This window comes from Candoia aspera, chromosome 1, assembly GCF_035149785.1.
Source record: "Candoia aspera isolate rCanAsp1 chromosome 1, rCanAsp1.hap2, whole genome shotgun sequence".
NCBI lineage: Eukaryota > Metazoa > Chordata > Lepidosauria > Squamata > Boidae > Candoia > Candoia aspera.
Window position 1 is genome coordinate 57,876,004 of NC_086153.1, and position 21,904 is coordinate 57,897,907.

At 39.0% G+C, this 21,904-nt stretch overlaps 1 protein-coding gene across 3 annotated transcripts in view; it reads right to left on the bottom strand.

Moving 5' to 3' along the window:
• Positions 1 to 21,904, bottom strand: part of SLC4A1AP (solute carrier family 4 member 1 adaptor protein) — a 27,444-nt gene continuing 5,540 nt past the window's right edge. The window contains exons 4-14 of one of the 3 annotated variants that reach the window (XM_063304713.1): positions 21,431 to 21,491; positions 20,535 to 20,674; positions 18,605 to 18,765; positions 17,487 to 17,556; positions 13,609 to 13,798; positions 13,044 to 13,155; positions 12,565 to 12,760; positions 10,208 to 10,294; positions 5,939 to 5,994; positions 3,785 to 3,854; positions 1 to 2,504 (exon numbers count right to left, since the gene is read on the bottom strand). In XM_063304713.1, coding sequence (XP_063160783.1) covers positions 2,455 to 2,504; positions 3,785 to 3,854; positions 5,939 to 5,994; positions 10,208 to 10,294; positions 12,565 to 12,760; positions 13,044 to 13,155; positions 13,609 to 13,798; positions 17,487 to 17,556; positions 18,605 to 18,765; positions 20,535 to 20,674; positions 21,431 to 21,491 — 1,193 coding nt within the window. In that variant the 3' untranslated portion in view covers positions 1 to 2,454. Of the gene's footprint in view, positions 2,505 to 3,784; positions 3,855 to 5,938; positions 5,995 to 10,207; positions 10,298 to 12,507; positions 12,761 to 13,043; positions 13,156 to 13,608; positions 13,799 to 17,486; positions 17,557 to 18,604; positions 18,766 to 20,534; positions 20,675 to 21,430; positions 21,492 to 21,904 lie in introns of all 3 variants that reach the window. The other 2 variants (XM_063304706.1, XM_063304697.1) reach the window with 2 other exon arrangements.

Sequence of the window (21,904 nt, forward strand, 5' to 3'; positions counted from 1 at the left end):
TTAAAAGCAGACCAGCCTTTTATTTTACAGCAGAGCATTACCATGTCTGAACATTAGTAATTATTTACCACTCACATTAGGAACTTAAAGCACTTCTAAATAGACAATTTGGCTTGACTGCCAATCCACTCTGGCCATCTTAAGACACTTGCTCAGATTTTCCCGTTTTTTAAGTCCCAAATCTTGCGACTAACAGCATCTCCTTTCCCACAGCAATTGCCTCTTTAATAATTTAAACAAGAACCCATCCCAATTTATCATTTTTCATCTTCCTGGATTATTTAGAAATGTTTTCTCAAGTAGAATCTGGAGTGGATGATTGGGTATGCTTTGATCCAGTGGAATTGCTGTCTGGATTAATCTCAGGCCTGGCCTTATTACTACCTTAACTTTCAGTTACTGTGCTGTACCATGTTTTTCCTGCCTCATTATTTACTGCAGGACTCCAGCTGGCTTGCATTTCCATCTTGATGTATGAAGCTGCCGAGTAAAATTGTGCAGAGCTAAGCTACAAGCAATCAGGAGTTTCTTCTTTTCATTTAACTCTTATGGTCACATAGAGGGTCTGGCCACAGTTGTGGCCTGGAAGGGAAGCTTATGTCACACAAGACTAAAGGATAAAATAAGACAAGAACTTTCTGCAATATAAAATAAACAAGAACAGCACACTGAACTATCTAGAATACCTTCACAGCTGCTACCAATGTGCAGGCAGGTCCCTTAACAATTTAGATCTTTTTGTGTCTTCTGGCATGAGAAAAAACCAGGTGTGAGTGGGTGAGTGGGGTGAGCAAATACTGAAGAGTGCTTACTCAGTTAAAAAAAATGGATTTCCTGTTGGACCACTGGAACAGTATCTTTGGCATACTGTGCCTAGGTTGTAAACATCTGGGTGACCACTAGACGGCAGCAGAGGGACTTCTGTATCCCTGGGTCATTCTGCTGCCATCTATTGTCTTCCATAGTTTGCAGCCTGGGCATGGTATGCCTAATAGTGAAAAATCTATTTTTTTTCTACCAACTTTGAGAGCAAAGTTCAATGAAGACTCCCAAGTAGTGTCACAGGCTCCTGGCAGAAATGGATTAGTTGCTGGAACAGAATTTTAAATTATAGCAGTGGCTAAAAGGGTGTAATTGTATAATGTACTAATTCTGTTCTGGAATCTTTGCTCAAATTACTGAACACAGAGTAGATGAATTAAAAGAATGAGAAGCTGTTGCTGAAGATGGTAACTTATCTCTAAAATAGGGTGAATTATATGATAAACCAGGGTTCACTAACCATTTTGAACATTTGAAATTTCAGGAGCACTCATAAATGCCATCTTTTATGAGGCTTAGTTATTCTCAAACTGCTGCAATATTGGGCAAAGCCAGTCTTAAAACTCTCATTTAGTAGAAAGCAAACTTTTATTTTGCTTTCAGCTGAAGGGACACTTGTGAAGTTGCTGCCTTCTTAATTTTCCCCAGGATGCTCCCTACACCCCCAGCTTAACTTTGGTGGGGAAATGGGCAGAGCTCCCCATGCATCGGACTGCCACTAGCCACAATATTTCTTTGCTAGGGATAATAATGCAACCTAAGTGGACTGTCAGATTTATTATCACTATTTAGCAGAAATTATGAAGTAAAATCAGCTGTAGACCAAGGATAATTGCCTTCTGGGAAGAATCCATGCTCTTCCTCTAACCCAAGAAATTTCAAATACACTAAGGACTGAATCAGGAATAGTTCCATACCATAGCTTTGACTCTCCCAGCTACACAGCGTTAGATATTTAACATTCTTTCAGGAACTGCTAAAGATTAATGCATTTTTCCACCCACATTGATACCAATCTACAACTGACCAAGATAGGAACGTGTTAGCATTTCACCTTCTTGTAGACGGAAAAAAGAAAAAGAACAAAAGAAGAACCTTGAAAGAAAAGACTGCAACATGAAAGGGAGGATAAAAATTAGCCTGGGTTTGAGCAGCTCCACCTGGAGGTGGCCATTGGAAATTGTATTTTGTGGAAATATATACTGTATGTCTATGCACAAACTGAAAACACTTTGGTAATCCACCCAAGTGTCACAATATTTGAAGTAGCTCTTAGCACACATATTGCTGAATAGAAGTCTAAAACTAAATGTTTATTTGTTTACTCCTTTTACATCCAGAAATAATTGTAAAGAAATAAAAACTAGCATTTTTAATTTTTTTTATAAAACAAACATTGCTATACCTATATTACCTGTAAATTCTTAGCTATCACCACTATACAGTATACATTATAATGCACAGTAGACACAAATTCACTTCTAGGGGGAAAAAACTATCCATAAGTAAGGATCAGGAATCATTAAACAGAGTTTAAGAAAAAATGAACAAAAGTCTGTTGCTTGTCATTTCAAGGACATCTTGAACCAGTTATCAGTCGCTGTGCCATACTTTTTTACTTTTCGAAGTCATTTAGTAGCCATATTTAGCATTCAGATGGGTTCTGCCATCACCACTTTGACCTGCTCAATACAGAGAAAGGAAAACAGAACGCTTATTTTAAAATCTGAGAGGTTTTTTTTGCTGAAGTGCTTTTAAAAATAATTTGCATTACTGTTGTTTCTTTCAATGGTTTTATTTCGTTGCTGTTTTTAATTTGTTCAATATTTTATTTTTATACTTTATGGTTTTAGCTTTTAATCCAGGGGACTTTTGTTTAATGAGTAGGATAAAAATGTTCTAAATATATCAGAAAATTGATTGAATAGAAATTGATAGGTTGGAAATACAAAAGGTGTATATTGAATTTGCAGGCTATTTGGCATTTGAGAAATGGAGCGAGGAAATGTATGTATGTACGCTTCTTACAACAGTACGTGATTTTATTATTAAAAAACAAAAACATTACTCAGATGTTTTAGATGGTACCCAGTAAAAGACTATTTCACCTGCTACAAAGATAGGCAAAGCTGCTGCCATTATTTCTACTCTAGTTTTCAACACAGCTAGGGCCAGAAGGAGATCATAATACTATAATCGAAGATGCTCTAGGACAGTGCTTCCCAAACCTGGATAAATTACCCAAAATTGGGTAAAAGTGGTTTTTCTTTGGGTAACAACACACGAACCCATTAAATTGACTATAGTGTTTTACCTATATTGGGTGAAAAGGACTTTCTGATAAGCGCTTTTGGGTAATGAAGGAAAACGTTTGGGAAACACTGCTCTAGGATCTGAACAACTTCCATTCCTGCAAAAGCAGAGCCAGGCTTTGCACAAACAGAAGCAGCTTTGACTCGCTACCAAAATCCACTTCTGCCTATTATATTCAGAGATGGAACACCAATCTTCTTTATACTTGATTTCTAATAAAGATGACACATGAACTTAAGCTAACATAATTATTAGTCAGAATGTTTAGCATTTACATAACCCCATTTTCAAGAGTGAATAGGAAACTGTTAGCATAAAAAAAAGCACCATCCTGATTATATCTTGTTTACTCTGTACTTCAAATTGGTTAGGGGTTTTTTTGTGTGTTTTCTGCCTTCAAGTCAGACTTGCTACAGGTGACTGCCTGGACAAGTGCCTGCAGTTTTCTTGGCAAGATTTTGGAAGTGGTTTGCCATTGCCTTCTTCCTAGGGCTGAGAGTGACTGGCCCAAAGTCAACCAGCTGGCTTTGCGCCTAAGGTTTGACTAGAACAGTTTTAAGCACCTGTCTCTAAGTTTTCTTTGTTCATATATAAAACTACATTTTCTCAGCAACCCAGGTTCCACAAATTACTCTGATTCCCCCTTTACCTTCAGGTGGCACCCATACACAGTAATCTGGGTCATCTTCTGGATATTTTGAGGATACTGAATGTTGAATCTGTAGGACAGAAAGTAATTGTTTTTGTAAACATATGCCAGAGTGTGCAACTTTAATTGCACTGTGGGCATGCCAGCCCTTGAATGGCACACCAGGGATCAAAAGAGGGCAGAATCACATAAAAATATCTTAAAAATGAGTGAGAGGCAAAGTTTAAACTTAGTGCTCATTAAACAAATCAATGGAATAAATTTGTTGAATGTTAAATTTTGCTACTATAATTATTACTTCTGCCTAATTTAAATTCTTGTTACAGGTTAACACACCAACTTATAATGATCCCCATCCCTTCACAAATCAATTGATTCCAAGATTTAAAATAAAGTAGTGTGACCTAAAAACAAAACCATCTCAAACCATTCTCTCCTGTATATAGAGACATACTCAAGTCTTGAATGCTGTGGCAGTTAACAAAACAAGACAGAGGTAGTGGCATGTGGCATGTTGCTGTCAGGCAATGTAACCTGTGGGGTGGGCAATAATAGATGGACCACAGGTTGTATATTCTCTGCGATCTAGAGCAGTGTTTCTCAACCTCAGCAGGTTTAAGATGTGTGGACTTCAACTCCCAGAATTCCCAAGCCATCTCTGAAGTCCACATATCTTAAAATTGCTGAGGTTGAGAAACACTCACCTACAGAATGAGAGCCCAAGGCAAAAACGTAAACTGGAGTATCAAATCCATGTATTTGGCCAGTCTTTTTATGTCTAGAATTCATTTCCATTTATGATTTGTGGGCAAAGTACTGTTTTGCCAGACTATACTCTGAGGCTTGCTTATATATGAGGGAGATTTTTGTACCAAATTAAAAAAATATGGTTGGTAACTAAAAAACACATAGTTTTTTAGCTGGGCATAAATTGAGGAAAATGCAAACAATTGTTTAAATAATTGTTTCTACTGGAAGACTCACATAAAGAAAAGAATACAAAAATTCTCTCAGACATTTTAAATGAGATAATTTGAGGACAGACAAAAATAAATTTAAACCACATTGTTATATCAGGTGCTATGCTACAGAACAGTCTGCTGTTTTTGTTTTGTGTAAGAGAAAAGGAAGATGCAGTATCCCCTGGCTTGTGCAGTACTGGAGAACATAATGCAGTTAAGCATTACTGCAGTTTTGCAAAGCAAGATTGACAGCAGATGGTCAAACAGCTGCATGTAATTCCTCTATCATTAGCTCTACTGCACCATCAAGGCTGATTACGTGACATATTTTAATCATTGCCAGTTCAATGGAAACCAAGTATTTGTGTCATGAGTACTCATGAGAATTTGGTTGTAATCCTTTGATATAAACTATTGTAAATTTTTGTGAGCAATGCTACTGTTCTCAAAATATCAACTAGTATCTCCTTTTGATGAGCATAAAGGTTGTCCCTCCAAGAGCAGTACACTACAAGATCAGGCTGAGACAAAGAGACAATTGTCCTCAAATGCCAGTATCAAGAAAGTCCCTTTTTAATTCATAAGGGAGCATCCCACCTCAACATGGATAAAATATTAAGAGTTTGTTATCATTAAGTGCAATCATTATCATTACCTGGATGGGGCTGCACTGCCTCACACAGAACTGGTGTGCAATGTGGGAGTCACGGATCCTGATCGAGGAACAGGTGGCAGCTGTGGCTATGAGGGCCTTTGCACCAGTTGTGCCTGTCCTTGGATTGAGAAGCCCTGCTCATGGTCACTCATGCCCTAGTGACCTCTAGACTGGACTACTGCAATGTGCGCTACGTGGGGCTCCACCTGAAAAGCATTTGGAAGTTGCAGCTGGTGTAGAATGCGGTGGCATGGGCTGTTAGAGGTGTCTATTTTTTGGCACATGTGACACTATTGCTCCGTGAGTTGCACTGGCTACTGGTGTGCTTCCAGGTGCAAGTCAAGGTGCTGGTAGCCTCCTGGTTATGCTGATTGCTGCTGTTGTTTATGATTCTCAACTGCTTATGCATTTTATATTTTTAAATGTTTTTATTATTTTAATGCTGTAAGCTGCCCAGAATCATTTATCTGAGATGGGCGGCTACATAAATCTATGAAACAAACAAACAAACAAACAAGTTTCATTCTTCCAACTCACCTTATGTTTACTACTACCTTTCTGATTCTTGGGCTTTTCTGCAGGCCTCCTAGATGCTAGTAAAATAAATAGTTGGAAAAATGAAGTTTATAATACCAGCTCTTAATTCTTTGGTTATCTTCAAGGTAAATAAATCCTTTCTCTGAGAACAAAGAGCAGGGAGTCCTTAAAATAAAACACTTTGTCTCATCTGTCAAAACAAAGAGTGGTGATATCCCAGAAATGTGAGTAACAGTTGGACTGCTATACTGCCTTTGGAATATATTGCAGGTGAAATATAATTGACATTTCTAATATTTTACCTGAGGTATATTTTTCCTTAGTTTCTTCCTCCTTAAGCTTATTTTATTTCAACCACTGTTATACATGTAGTTTTTAAACTGTACTATCACTGATATCTCCGCAAAGGATCGTTACCTTGTCGTGGTGCTGGAGCTTGAGCACCTCAATGATGCCATGAGCTAAACCGTGAAGGGCCACCCAAGACGGGAAGGTCATGACAGAGAGGTCAGACTAAATGCGATCCCTGGGGAAGGTAATGGCAACCCACCCCAGTATTCTTGCCGTGAAAACTAAATGGATCAGTACAACCAGAGATATGTCGGTATACCATCGGAAGATGAGACCCCCAGGTCGGAAGATGGTCAAAATGCTACTGGGGAGGAACAGAGGATGAGCTCAACTAGCCCCAGTCGTGATGACGCAGCTAGCTCAAAGCCGAAAGGACGGTTAGCGGCCGACGGTGCTGGTGGTGAACGGCGAATCCGATGTTCTAAGGATCAACACACCATTGGAACCTGGAATGTAAGATCTATGAGCCAGGGCAAATTGGATGTAGTTATTGGTGAGATGTCAAGATTCAAGATAGACATTCTGGGCGTCAGTGAACTGAAATGGACTGGAATGGGCCACTTCACATCAAATGACCACCAGATCTACTACTGTGGACAAGAGGACCACAGAAGAAATGGAGTAGCCTTCATAATTAATAGTAAAGTGGCTAAAGCAGTGCTTGGATACAACCCCAAAAACGACAGAATGATTTCAATTCGAATTCAGGGCAAGCCATCTAACATCACAGTGATCCAAATATACGCCCCAACCACAAATGCTGAAGAAGCTGAAGTAGAGCAGTTCTATGAGGATCTGCAGCACCTACTGGACAACACGCCTAAAAGAGATGTTATTTTCATCACAGGAGACTGGAATGCTAAGGTGGGCAGTCAAATGACACCTCGAATTACAGGTAAGTATGGCCTGGGAGAACAAAACGAAGCAGGACATAGGCTGATAGAATTTTGCCAAGACAATTCACTCTGCATAACAAACACTCTCTTCCAACAACCTAAGAGACGGCTTTACACATGGACTTCACCAGATGGACAACACCGAAATCAGATTGATTACATCCTTTGCAGCCAAAGGTGGCGGACATCTGTACAGTCGGTAAAAACTAGGCCTGGAGCTGACTGTAGTTCAGACCATGAACTTCTTCTTGCACAATTTAGGATCAGACTAAAGAGATTAGGGAAGACCCACAGATCAGCTAGATATGAACTCACGAATATTCCTCAGGAATATGCAGTGGAGGTGAAGAATAGATTTAAGGGACTGGACTTAGTAGATAGGGTCCCGGAAGAACTCTGGACAGAAGTTGGCAGCATTGTTCAGGAGGCGGCAACAAAATACATCCCAAAGAAAGAGAAAACCAAGAAGGCAAAATGGCTGTCTGCTGAGACACTAGAAGTAGCCCAAGAAAGAAGGAAAGCAAAAGGCAACAGTGATAGGGGGAGATATGCCCAATTAAATGCAAAATTCCAGAGGTTAGCCAGAAGAGATAAGGAATTATTTTTAAACAAGCAATGCGCGGAAGTGGAAGAAGACAATAGAATAGGAAGGACAAGAGACCTCTTCCAGAAAATTAGAAACATCGGAGGTAAATTCCAGGCAAAAATGGTTATGATCAAAAACAAAGATGGCAAGGACCTAACAGAAGAAGAAGAGATCAAGAAGAGGTGGCAAGAATATACGGAAGACCTGTATAGGAAGGATAACAATATCGGGGATAGCTTTGACGGTGTGGTCAGTGAGCTAGAGCCAGACATCCTGAAGAGTGAGGTTGAATGGGCCTTAAGAAGCATTGCTAATAACAAGGCAACAGGAGACGACGGCATCCCAGCTGAACTGTTCAAAATCTTGCAAGATGATGCTGTCAAGGTAATGCATGCTATATGCCAGCAAATTTGGAAAACACAAGAATGGCCATCAGACTGGAAAAAATCAACTTATATCCCCATACCAAAAAAGGGAAACACTAAAGAATGTTCAAACTATCGAACAGTGGCACTCATTTCACATGCCAGTAAGGTAATGCTCAAGATCCTGCAAGGTAGACTTCAGCAGTTCATGGAGCGAGAATTGCCAGATGTACAAGCTGGGTTTAGAAAAGGCAGAGGAACTAGAGACCAAATTGCCAATATCCGCTGGATAATGGAAAAAGCCAGGGAGTTTCAGAAAAACATCTATTTCTGTTTTATTGACTATTCTAAAGCCTTTGACTGTGTGGACCATAACAAATTGTGGCAAGTTCTTAGTGGTATGGGGATACCAAGTCATCTTGTATGCCTCCTGAAGAATCTGTATAACGACCAAGTAGCAACAGTAAGAACAGACCACGGAACAACAGACTGGTTTAAGATTGGGAAAGGAGTACGGCAGGGCTGTATCCTCTCACCCTACCTATTCAACTTGTACGCAGAACACATCATGCGACAAGCTGGCCTTGAGGAATCCAAGGCTGGAGTTAAAATCTCTGGAAGAAACATTAACAATCTCAGATATGCAGATGATACCACTTTGATGGCTGAAAGCGAAGAGGAACTGAGGAGCCTTATGATGAAGGTGAAAGAAGAAAGTGCAAAAGCTGGTTTGCAGCTAAACCTCAAAAAAACCAAGATTATGGCAACCAGCTTGATCGATAACTGGCAAATAGAGGGAGAAAATGTAGAAGCAGTGAAAGACTTTGTATTTCTAGGTGCGAAGATTACTGCAGATGCTGACTGCAGTCAGGAAATCAGAAGACGCTTAATCCTTGGAAGAAGAGCAATGACAAATCTCGATAAAATAGTTAAGAGCAGAGACATCACACTGACAACAAAGGTCCGCATAGTTAAAGCAATGGTGTTCCCCGTAGTAACATATGGCTGCGAGAGCTGGACCATAAGGAAGGCTGAGCGAAGGAAGATAGATGCTTTTGAACTGTGGTGTTGGAGGAAAATTCTGAGAGTGCCTTGGACTGCAAGAAGATCAAACCAGTCCATCCTCCAGGAAATAAAGCCAGACTGCTCACTTGAGGGAATGATATTAAAGGCCAAACTGAAATACTTTGGCCACATAATGAGAAGACAGGACACCCTGGAGAAGATGCTGATGCTAGGGAGAGTGGAAGGCAAAAGGAAGAGGGGCCGACCAAGGGCAAGGTGGATGGATGATATTCTAGAGGTGACGGAATCGTCCCTGACGGAGCTGGGAGTGTTGACGACCGACAGGAAGCTCTGGCGTGGGCTGGTCCATGAAGTCACGAAGAGTCGGAAGCGACTAAACGAATAAACAACAACATCACTGATATATTATTCTTCCATTAGGTTTCACTAATAAACTTTTTTTTAAAAGGTAAAATATTTCTTCACCCATATTTGTATGCCACTGCCTACTGGAAGTAGTCCAATACTAAAGCAGCATTTACCACTGAGTTTTTCCCCTTCATTCTTCTGAAAAGGCTTGAGTTTCTAAATTAATGCTTTTACAGGTGATTTATGGAGCTGAGCAGAGCACTGAATGAAAGTCCAACACCTCTCTGGATCTCCAGCGTGAAGGCATAAAGGGTCAAGGCTCGGCATGGCTAGTTTGAGGCTCCTAAAATTTTCTGACACTGCCCCTAAGATAACTTGAGAAGTAATTTTCAGTGGCTAAGATTGATATGCACCAGAGATCTGGAGAGGCACCTTGCTGAAAGTTCAGCCCAGGCCCAGTGACTGGAAGCTAGCTCCTTCATTTTCATTCTAAATTTTGCAGTCATTGAATGCAAAATACTGTTTAAAATACTTTTCATTTTTAACTAGAAGAAAATAGCGATCTTCTTAACAATCAATTCTTTTTCTCACCAGTTGTGAAATACAATTGGTTTCAATATCCGTGAAATTATCATTTTGTCCTAGTGTTCACAATCCATAGCTTGTTCAGAAACAAAGAGCTGCATAAACTGCCTACCTTCTCGTTTTATCTGCAGTTCATTTGCTGGGGAATTATGCTCTGATGTGCTTGTATCCTTGCTTGAAGACTCAGACTGAGACTTAAGTCCTATAAAAATAAAATCCCAGAAATTTAGCTAATTAGGCATAGTAACTTCTAAACAAATTACAATGCTAACTTTTTTCATTCCTTAAAAATAGTTTTATCTAATTAAAGCAGCTTTTCCACTATACACAGCAATGATATTGCAAAATAAAACAAGAGATAAGAGCTTTTCAGTGAGCCCCAGATCAATAAAAATAGGGAGCCTTAAAATGTGAAAATAAAGCCAGGTTGTATAAAGATAAAAAGAGGAAAATTATGAAAGCTTTTTTAAAAATGGGGGGTGTCAAATAAGGATGAATGCTGACTTCTTTTGTTAAATCGTATTATTGCATTAGCAAGTATTAGGAAAATTAAGAATATTCAAGGTCTTAATATAAAAATCAATCATATAATTAATCTACTTGAATTTTTTAAGGAAATGAAATAGATATATAACTCAATAAAGTTTAAGTGAAATATATTTGATATATTTTATGTAGTGGCAAGTTCAGAAATTCATTTTGAAAACCACTGTTAATTAACACTGATAATCACAGAAACAGTTTCATGATGGTACTGGACTTTATATTAGTCTAGGTGGATTGGCATATCTAGGAATTATTATTATAAAGGATTCACCTTAATTAAAAAATAGAATCACTACCACAGTTTGTACAAAATTAAAGTGGAAACTAAATGAGTTTTGTTACCTATTACTTGGTTTTCCTCCAAATATGATATTTGGGTTTGTTGTTTTCTTTTTAATTCTCTAATGATTCCTGTTCTTTTTCTTGCAAAATAATAAAGCAGTGACACAGGGGTTGGTGATGGGGGAAAAAAAACCCGGACAAGATGGCAGTTGTGGTATCATGACAGAAAACCAGGCCCTTTTGTGCTTATTTCAACACTCTATGTATGTGCAATACATATACTGTGTGTTTTGATTGTGATGCTGTGACCACCATGTTGCCTCTTCTGATCCCCCCTCCCTGGATGCCGCTAAATAAAGTGTACAAAACAGCCTGATGCATTTCTCAAGACATGTAGACACCGAGAATGTCTGGGCAGAGCCGGACTAGTTCTGAAAGAGATACCTTGCGACTGAGACCAATTCAAGGTATTAGTTCTTTCCTTTCAAGCTCCAAAGAGCGTGTGGCCTCAAATAGCTACAGATGTCTTCTTATACCAACCTGCCTGGGCATTAATCAGAGAAGGCATTGCTCTTGGTTCTGTATGAGAAAATTAATCATTAATCAGCCTCAAGAGAAAGGATAGCTTCTTTTCAACTGTCCTCCCACAGGAAGCTTGCCTAGTGTCAGCGTTGCATTCTTCTTGGTGATACGTTATTTTATTTTCACAGGCATTTTCATTATTTCTTAAAGTATTACAGATATAGTTTTGTTTTTACTATCAGTTGATTTCGTTTTAAGCTTCTTCCCATGTACCAGTATTAGGTAGTGCTATTGTATTAACTTTATAACCTTGCCATTCTGTAACCACATTGGGTTGATGATGAGGAATATAAAGTTTAAAATTAAAAAATATTCTGGGAAATATGAGTTGTGCATGTTTCACATAACCACTGTACTGTGGAGGTCAAGGTGCTGCACTTGATCCAGGGAGTCCCACTCAGTCACAAAGCTCAATAAGGATTCTGAGCCAGTCACTCTATCTCAGCCTAACCTATCTCATACCCTACCAGCCTTTAGATCTGATGGAGCCAAGGACCCTCTGAATTTCAAGGAATGGACTTTGCTGAAAAAAGGCTTGGAGAATTGGAATGTTAGCTAATACAACTGGAAGATGGCAGCCCAGTGAGATGCACCCCTCTCCCCCCACTGGGACCAGGCACTCAGTGGCTGCCATCACTCAGCAATGTGGTCTCTCTCCCCAATGGTTTCAGTGGTGCCACCTGTGCAACGTGCACCACCAACTTTTGTCTTTATACCTCCGATTGCTACCACAGAGGTGGGAAGCAGATGGACTGCATGTGTTTTGAGGTTCAACCCTGCCCCCCAAATTTCTGCTATTTAAGGGATATTCAGCTTTAATGGACACCATTTCTACCCTATTGAGCCATTAAACTGAAAATGTATTGTATTAAGGAAACAAAAAGTAGACATAATTGCTAGCAAAAATGACTAAATCTCCATATCCCCTCTCTTATTTCTTTAGGTTCAAACTAATTGAAATGTGTGGAAGTTGAACGAAAATTAAAAAACAGTATAATTAACCATCATTAATGAATTCCATGCTTTGGTTTCCGAGTGAATAAGAATCCAAAAGGAGAGTCCCTTGTTTAACCATTTCTTCAGTTGCAGTTTCCATCTTTGTATTCTGTGAGCTTTGATTTACACTGCTGTTCACATCTTCTTCCTCCTCTTCTTCCTCTTCTTCTTCCTCCTCCTCCTCTTCTTCTTCTTCTGGCTCCTCATCTTTCATCTTTAGTAAGTTTACCGGTATATCTGGACGTTTCACAGGCAACTTCTGTATAGTAAACAGAAATTACAGTGAAGGTTGTTTTTCAACTGACATTGAGAGAGGAAAATTGGAAAAGGTGCATCATAAGCTGGCCTTATACACATTTCTAGGAGTAAGAAGTTAATGGCTTAAAATTTCTTTCAGAAAATACACAGTTCCTATAATAAACATGAGATATGCAACCTCTGAAACTCCAGCAGCTTTTCCCAATAGTGTCACAGTATTGTGTGCTTGAAGAAGTTCTACAGTGCAAGATTAAAACCCACAGCTTTTTCTTCTTCTTACTTACCCCTACAGTCCCCGTTTTTAGTCTGAATTTGCTTCCCCCTTTCATGGCACCAAATAGGGGTAAAGTTAGCTTTTTTGGCTTCTTCTGAGATTCCAGGTCTTGATTCTGAAGTCTATAGAAAATGAATAAAAAATAAAACAAAATGAAGCATATCCAAAAAAATTACCATCAGACTTTGAAGGGCCAAGTCTACTCATATGGGTAACCTACATACAGAGCCCTATGTAATGCTAATTGGACAGGCTTCAATACAGATTTTATAGCCTTGATGGGAACCCAATGCAGCCGATCAAGCCCAGTTCACACAATAGTGCATTTCTTCTCCCAAGGATGAACTTCGGTGCCCCTGCCATTGCCCAAGGTTTATTAAACATTACAATGGTACCACACACCACCCACAATTAATGCAAACTATAATTTATGTAAAATTGAAGCCAGAGGGGTTTTTTTTTCAGTACAAATGTTACGTGTACTCCATTACAAGTGCATTTAGTGGCTAAAATAAATCACATATTTAAAATAATAGGAAAAGACAAAATGATTAGTGCTCTGTAATCAGACTCACTGGGACTTCAGCTCTGGCATGGATGCAGGGGTAACAATTTTAATTAATCCTTTCAATCGCTGCTGTTCCTTCCTCAGTTCAAAGGTCCTCAAATGAAGTTTTTTACGTGCCACGCTGTCTATGGCACAGCCTGATTTGATTTCTGTCATGAATTCATCCAGTGAATCCTGAGCTGCTGAATGGGACTGTACTATAGGAAATTATACATTAAAAAAACATATATATGAAATAAATGATAAAATATATTATTTGGAAATAAATAAATAATACTGGGAATATCTGCAAAAATGTCAATGTCTACACTATTTCCATGTATTTTTCTATCCAATTATTCTTATACCAGTTCTTTGTGGCAATATTCTCCCTTCTCCTTCCCACTTAAAGATTAAAGAGATATTGAGTTATTTAACCAAATTACTGATTTTTTTAAACAAAGGGATTTCTAAAATCAACCTGTCCTATGTAAAAACAAAATGCTTATGCCTTTTTTAGTCTCACAACATGTTAAACCTTAAATTTGTGTTAACAAAATTAAGTGCTGCATTCACATAATAGCGAATATAGCACCTTAAGGTTTAATGCGATGGCCTCGTTCACAAAACAAGCTAAAATGATGCAACTCCATTTTAATCCAGGCAGCATCACACAAAAACTGAAATAATGCAGTCACATTTAACAGGCTGATTCCCGAGAATGGATCTCTTCATCTCACTGTCATAGGATTGCATCTTCTTTCAAAAGAAATGTATTCCTACTTCTAATATGTATTTTTAAATGCCTCTTAAAGTAAAATTTGAATCTGTAACCTAAAAAATATGAATATATAGCTATAAATAAAAGCAAATAACATTACTAATGGCAATAATGTCGACTGAATAACTGTATTGGTCTTCCATATACTATCCTGCTTAAATTTTTAAAAAGTATTATAAAAATCCAAGAATTCTCATACCAGTAAAAGAACCTTCTTCTTAGAAAATAAGTGAATGTTTGCCCTGATTCAGGGAATGCAATTCTCATGTGGAAATAGGATTATTTCAAACATTCAACTGTAACCAATGTGCAAAGGCTTGCCATGCTTAATATACAGCAACAGGTTAAGACTCTGTCTCAGTGTTTGGAGGCTGTGGGAGTCTGGATGGGAACAAATAGCCTTCAGCTCAACCCTAGTTAAGAGTGAATGGCTGTGGATTTGGAGGCTATCCAACTATGGAAATATTTCATCATTAGTTCTGGATGGGGTTACACTACCTCAGATGGAACCAATGAGCAATTTGTGAGTCCTCCTAGACTCTGTCTCCTGCTTGAAAAATAGTTGGCAGCTGTGGCTAAACGAGCCTTTACACAAATTCACCTTGTGCAACAACTGCACCACTTCTGAATCAGAGGGCCCTATTCATAGTTACTCATGCCATAGTTACCTACTGACTCTGGGGCTGCCTTTGAAGATCGCTAGCCCAAAATGTGGCACCGTGAGTTATGTGTTGCACCTCCTCCTCCTCCTTATACTTCAGTCAATTAGGAAGCCTGAGCCACTTCCAAATGCTATCTCGTTCTGGACTTAAAAAATGTGTCAGCCCCTTTTGCCTAGATAATGGTTCCTGCATATTTGTCAAGGTCATCTTCCTTACTCTCTACAATCAATCTCCACTTATCTTGCCTATCCTGTAAGATCTGATAGAGCTGGCATGCTCAGTGTCCCATCAATTAAACAATGCCACCTTGTTGGACCTAGGAAGTATTTATTTATTATTTATTTATTAATCAAATTTATCACTGCCCATCTCCCAAAAGGGACTCTGGGTGGTTTACAATAAAACATAAATAAAAATATAAAACTGTAAAACACTATAATATATAATAAAATAAAAATAATAAAAACCTCGATGGCTGGAAGTTCTTTATGATTTGCAGGCAGAGCAGGGTCCTTCTAAAAAAACTAACCATCCCCAGGAATGGCTACTCTCCCTCCCGCCCCAGGCATAATTACAGAACCAGGTCTTTAGCTGTTTCCTAAAGTCCAGGAGGGAGGGAGCCAATCTCACTTCCGGGGGAAGGATATTCCAAAGGGTAGGGGCTATTGCAGAGAAGGCCCGCCTCCTGGACCCGGCCAGATGGAATTCTCTTGCAGACGGGGTCTGTAGCATGCCCTCTCTGCATGACCAGTGGGACACGTTGATGTGATGGGGAGGAGGCGGTCCCTCAGGTAACCTGGACCCATGCCATATAGGGCTTTAAAGGTGATAACCAACACCTTGAATTGGACTCGGAAGCATACTGGCAACCAATGCAGCTCACGGAGCAAAGGGGTGACATGTGCTGATCTTGGGAAACCCAAGATCGCCCGCGTGGCTGCATTTTGCACCAGCTGTAACTTCCGGATACTCTTCAAGGTAGAGCGCATTGCAGTAGTCTTTATGGGAGATAACCAGGGCATGAGTGACCGTTTGAAGGGCCTCTTGCTCCAGGAAGGGGCGTAACTGGTGCACAACATGAAGTTGCACAAAGGCCTTCCTAGCCACGGCTGCCACCTGCTGTTTGAGCAGGAGCCGTGAGTCCAGGAGGACCCCCAAGTTACACACCGGGTCTGTCTGGGGCAGTGCAACCCCATCCAGAACTAAAGATGACAATTTCCCAGAAATCTAGGAGCCATTAATCCACAGCCACTCCGTCTTCCCCGGGTTCAGCTGCAACCTGTTGTCCCCCATCCAGGCCCCCACAGCCCCCAGGTACTCAGAAAGTGTGGCCACAGCATCACTTACTTCACCCAGGATGGAGATGTATAATTGGGTATCATCTGCATATTGATGATACCTCACCCCGTGGAGACGGATGATCTCACCCAGTGGTTTCATGTAGATGTTAAAAAGGAGCGGAGAGAGTACCAAACCCTGCGGCACTCCAAACCCTGCAGCACTCCACAAAGGAGGGGCCACAGGCCGGATCTCTCGCTCCCTATCAACACCGACTGGGACTGACCCTGGAGGAAGGAGGTGAACCAGCGCAGAACCATGCCGCCCACCCCCAACTCCCTAAGTCGATCCAGAAGGATACCATGGTTGATGGTATCGAAAGCTGCTGAGAGGTCAAGAAGAGCAAGGGTGGATGCACTGCCTCCATCTCGCTCCCGCCAGAGGTCATCCATAAGTGCGACCAATGCCATTTCCGTTCCATAACCAGGCCTGAAACCTGACTGAAAGGGGTCTAGATAATCTGTTTCATCCAGAATCCTCTGGAGCTGCAAAGCCACCACTTTCTCAACCACCTTCCCCAAAAAAGAGGAGGTGGGAGACTGGGTAAAAATTGTTCAATATAGTAGGGTTCAGTGATGGTTTCTTGAGGAGGGAGCGCACCAGTGCTTCCTTAAACACATCTCTCAAGGATGTGTTTACTATCGCCTGGACCCAGCCACATGTCACCTCCCATGCTGCTTTCACCAGCCAGGAGGGGCATGGGTCTATGTATGGGTCTAAGTATGCCTTCTCTATCACAACACTTGACATATGGAACAGATCTCCCTCCACCTTGTGAGTCTTTAAGAAGGCCCTGAAGACCAAAAAATATGACATGAGGAAATCACTGATCTTTTTTTTCTGGTCGCTGCTGAGTCAGTTAAGTTTAGGAAAATACATTTCTACTACTGCAAGTTGTTGGCAATAAAAAATTCTTCCAAAGTTCCTATGTTAACCAGTTGTATTCTACAATCTGACCTTGCATGGTACATAAATACACTACTGAAGAAGTCTGAAATAATACTTTCCATGACACACATGGCTAGACGCATTTGGGTTTTTTAACTGTTTAGGCATCTGTATAAGACAGCCTGCACTCATATATACAATGACATGTATATTTTAATGGAAAATATATAGTCTTACTTGTCCTTGAAGATTTCAGCTTCTCTGCTATCTCAGAGAGCTCCCTCTCAGCTGCATGTAGTTTTGCAACCTATAAATAGATAACCAGGTAGGTCAGATCCCAGTGCTGATGTGTTTTAGCTTTCTTTTCAAAACTCATTTTTATGTTGTTCTTCCCCAGAGCTAAACCTCTCCTCCCGTACATTTCTTCTTTTTACTGTATTCATTTTTACTCTGTTGTCCTGTTTTATTTTGCTTTTCCTGTACATTTTTATAGTTACTGTAAATCATTTTGGGATATTTAAAATAAGCAGTATGTAAGTATACATACAGAATACATACATACAGACAGAAATACAGAAAAATAAGACAGAAAATATGCATCTGTGATGCTTGCACAAGATTTTCATTCAACAATGATGCAGGTTGTTTGCTCTGAAGTATAAGGCAAATCTGTACTTCTATTTTTTTTTTATTTTAGTTTAATAAGGCAATTTTTTTTTTTAGTAGTTTCATTAGTTTGTAATTCTGTTTTCGTCTCTCAACTTTCATGACAGTATTGTTTTTGTTTTAGGTGTCTTGATCGTGTAGCATGTTAAGATACTTACTGCCCAGAGTAGTTTTCGAGATGGGCAGTGGAAAAATACGATAAATAAATATATAAATACTTTGAGGTATGAACGTTATTTGAATAAAATATTTTGATATATAATATAAAATTGTCTTAAGTTACACAATTAAGACACTTTGAATATATGATAGTATAAAATTATTTTGTTCAAATACTATTCATGCCTAGGGTTTTGGCTACATTAGGTGAAACTTCTTTTCTTCTGCCCAGTTAAATGGAACTTATAGCTTCTTTGTTCATACTATGGCTCATCATTTATCTTGTTATTCATGCTATGCTAAACATGGAACCTAGTGCTTACAGGAGACTTATAGTTATCATTTCTGAATGTGTCACTGGCAGATAACATGAAACAGAAAAGAGACCTGGCATTGAATAGTGCCTTCAAAACTTTAAGCTATATGTATATCCTAAGCAAGATGCTGCCATTCCCACTTGCAGGGTTCATTTTTTTTCTGACACCAAGGCCAACAAAGCTGCACGGATTACTGGCATAATTTGCTCTTACCAATGAATCATACGTTTCTGGCTTTTCATCTATCTTTCCAGCTTTCTTCATTCTGTTGAGTCGTTTCTGTTCAATAACTCCTGTCCGATCAAGGAATATGTCGTCATCACTATCGTAGAAGTCTTCTTCTTCCCAATTCTTTGCTTTTCTTTTCCGGGACACTAAGAAAAATAGTGACAACAGAAACAAAATAGAGCAATTGGAGGCCAATAATCCATACATATTATCCTATGATTTCATACCTTTCTAAAAAAGTGAGCATGTCATGTAAGATTCAGACATATTTGTGATGAAAATAAATATGAGCAATACATTATGAGGGTTGAATACCTCTAATGTTGTAAGTTGCCAAAGGATGGCAGTGCTGATATGCTTGAAGCTCTAACACAGTGGTTCCTGAACTTTTTGTCATCACACCTCCCTTTAGTGTAATCTTAATGTACACACCTCCCCTAAATATCCAAACACCAAAATGAACACAAATGAACAATGAAAACAATACAATGGAACTTTGGGAAAGGTGGATTTATTGTGACAATGTACCACTAAAAGGTTCTTCACATTTCCCCTGAACTCTGTCTGCACCTCCCCAAGGAAGGTACACCTCAGTTTGGGAAACCCTGCTCTAATGTATTTTTTGACATCTGTTCTATCACTTCACTGGACAGAAAGTTGCTGTGAGAAAAGACTGTGTTGCTATTGTTTGTGAAATGGAAGCTTGCAGTCAGTTCTTGTCAGTGTGCTTTAAGTAATATGCTGCAACTGAATTTCTGAGTCACTCCAACTCACCACCAAACACAGGTTGTTTATGGTGATGACTGTCTTAATATGAGTTCTGTGCAATGCTTGGCCAAAAAACCCCATAAAGACAGTGAAGTGGGAAGAGCTCACTTGTGTGATCAAAAATGAAGTGATGACCTGTGATAGCAAATGATGACTTTCACATGAAAAAAGTTGATGAACTGATTAGGGACAATTAATGGATCATTCAGAGAGAAACTGTTGTCAAGTTTGGCATTTCACATGAACATGCAGGTCACATTATTGAGATTCTTCAATATCAGAAGGTGTGTGCAAGATGAGTTCTCAAGAACTGAAATTTGCCAGCAATTGTCAGGCTGCAGAATAAAAGTGAGGAATTTGTTCATAGAACTGGGACAGTCAATGAAACATACTGTCATTATGACCTATAATGAAGCATCAGTACATGGAAAATCATTACAAAGCTTCACTCTACAGAAAGAACATTCAAACCCCAAGCTTTGGCAAGAAAACCCACTATTACAGTTTTGGGGGGATGCAAATGGTGTTATTCACATAGTTTTCCTTGAACCTGACACCACTATGAAGTCAGAGTGCCACACTACAACACTCAAAACTTTGAAACAATGATTAAAGAGAGTCCAGAACCAAACCCAAGCAAATTTTGCTGCAACGTGACAATGATGGGCCTCATACCTCATGAGTCACTCAAGAGGCAATCACCTATCAGGACCTGGCTGAAGAAACAAAGCTTTAAGAAGCTTGTCCTTTGCTGGCAGAAGTGTGCAGCAAATGGTAGTGATTATATGAGAAGGTAACAAAGGAGCTCATTCAAAAATTCTTTTCCTATTTCATTTATTAAAACATCCCTATTTAAACTGAAGTTATTGACACAGAAGGCTTATTTTTCATTCAACCCGTGTTCAAAGCCTTTAGAGCTCCTTTTCAAATGGTGAGGTGAGAAACCTTTTTAAACAGTAAACTACACTTCCATGGATGATGTTACATCTGCAAGCAAACAACCAAGCTCCGAGAGCACCAAGGACTCCATGGTAACTACACTTAGCCATACTGCAAGTACGATAGGCATAAATTTACAAAAGTTCTTGATAACAAGACTGCTGCCTAAAGATTTCTGCTGAGAAAAAAATCTGGCCACATAACCTACCTGCCTCTTGTCGCAACACACCCCTAGCATCCAATATCCTGCAGGCTTCCAATGCACACTGGATCATTGCTTCTTTTTTCTTCCCTGAATGAATAGCTTCTGCCATAAGCTGTTTCCCTGAGGCATCATCTATAGGCAGCCTGTCAGTTTAATGGGTGAGAGTATAAAGCAAAATCAACAATGGCCTAAAATCAATACTCAGAAACTCCATATACAAATCTGAAAACTGTTCTTCAAAAATCATTTTAACGTTACTGACTATAAAGCTTAACCTTTTATTTATTTATACATAGAAACATACAGATTTACATAGCAGACACTTGGATTTTATATTCTGTTAAATAAATAGCTAGCTATTAGCATTATAATTCTATGCCCTAGGGTAGGTTACGGATTTTATTTGTGATGCATTCATGATAATAATTTCAATTTATTGTGAATAAATTATCGGGGTAGCTAAAATATTCTCTACTTTAATAGAAAGTAATTGAATTGGAATTGGGTACAGAACTTTTCAGCCAACTCCTCTGATCTGCTACTTAAATCAAACATTTTAAAATTGGCTTAAGCAAAGTATTTTCCTGTTATTTTAAAGGCAAACCATTTGCTTATTTCAAATTATTTTTCCATTCTAGCTATACTAGTCAAAATCTCAGTGGCATGGGGTGTAATAGACAAAAGATAACAAAAAATAGACAAAAAACAAACAAACCCCAACCAACCAACCAAAACCACCCAAAAAACAAAAAATAAAAAACAACCAAACCCCCTCTGCCAAAAATCAATTTCAATTATCAATCCACATCTAGGAATAAGGGACATAGAAACTTTTTCAGCCTGTCCAAGTGAATGAACAACAAATATACACAAAATTGTTGCATGATATACATACATACTTCACCCTACAAAGCCAGGTGCCAGTTCCATGGGAATCAAATTCATACTCTAATTCTTCACCTAGTTAAAAAAAAAAGGGAAATGGGAATCAAATTCTTGGTTTTAAAAGATAACTTATTTATATTTAAATTAACTTATGTTTTTTTATTATTTCTGTAAACTTGTTAATTTAATTAAATGAATTAAACCATACTGATGCTTCCAAAATGGCTGAAACATTAATGATTTGAATTTTTTAAGTAGTTAGCTGGTTAATAGTTAAATGCTATTAGCTATGCATAAAATTCCATCTGAAAGGAATTGCTATGTTTAATTTGGATTCATCTATTAATTAGTAGTAAAAGGCTACATCCAACACTATGCAAGCAATTTCTTCTTGCTCTCCTCACTTGCTTCGTAAGTCTCCCAGTTCTTCAGAATTGTTCTGGAGGTGTTGAAAAAGGAAGGAGGAATCCTATCACTGGTGGATGCTA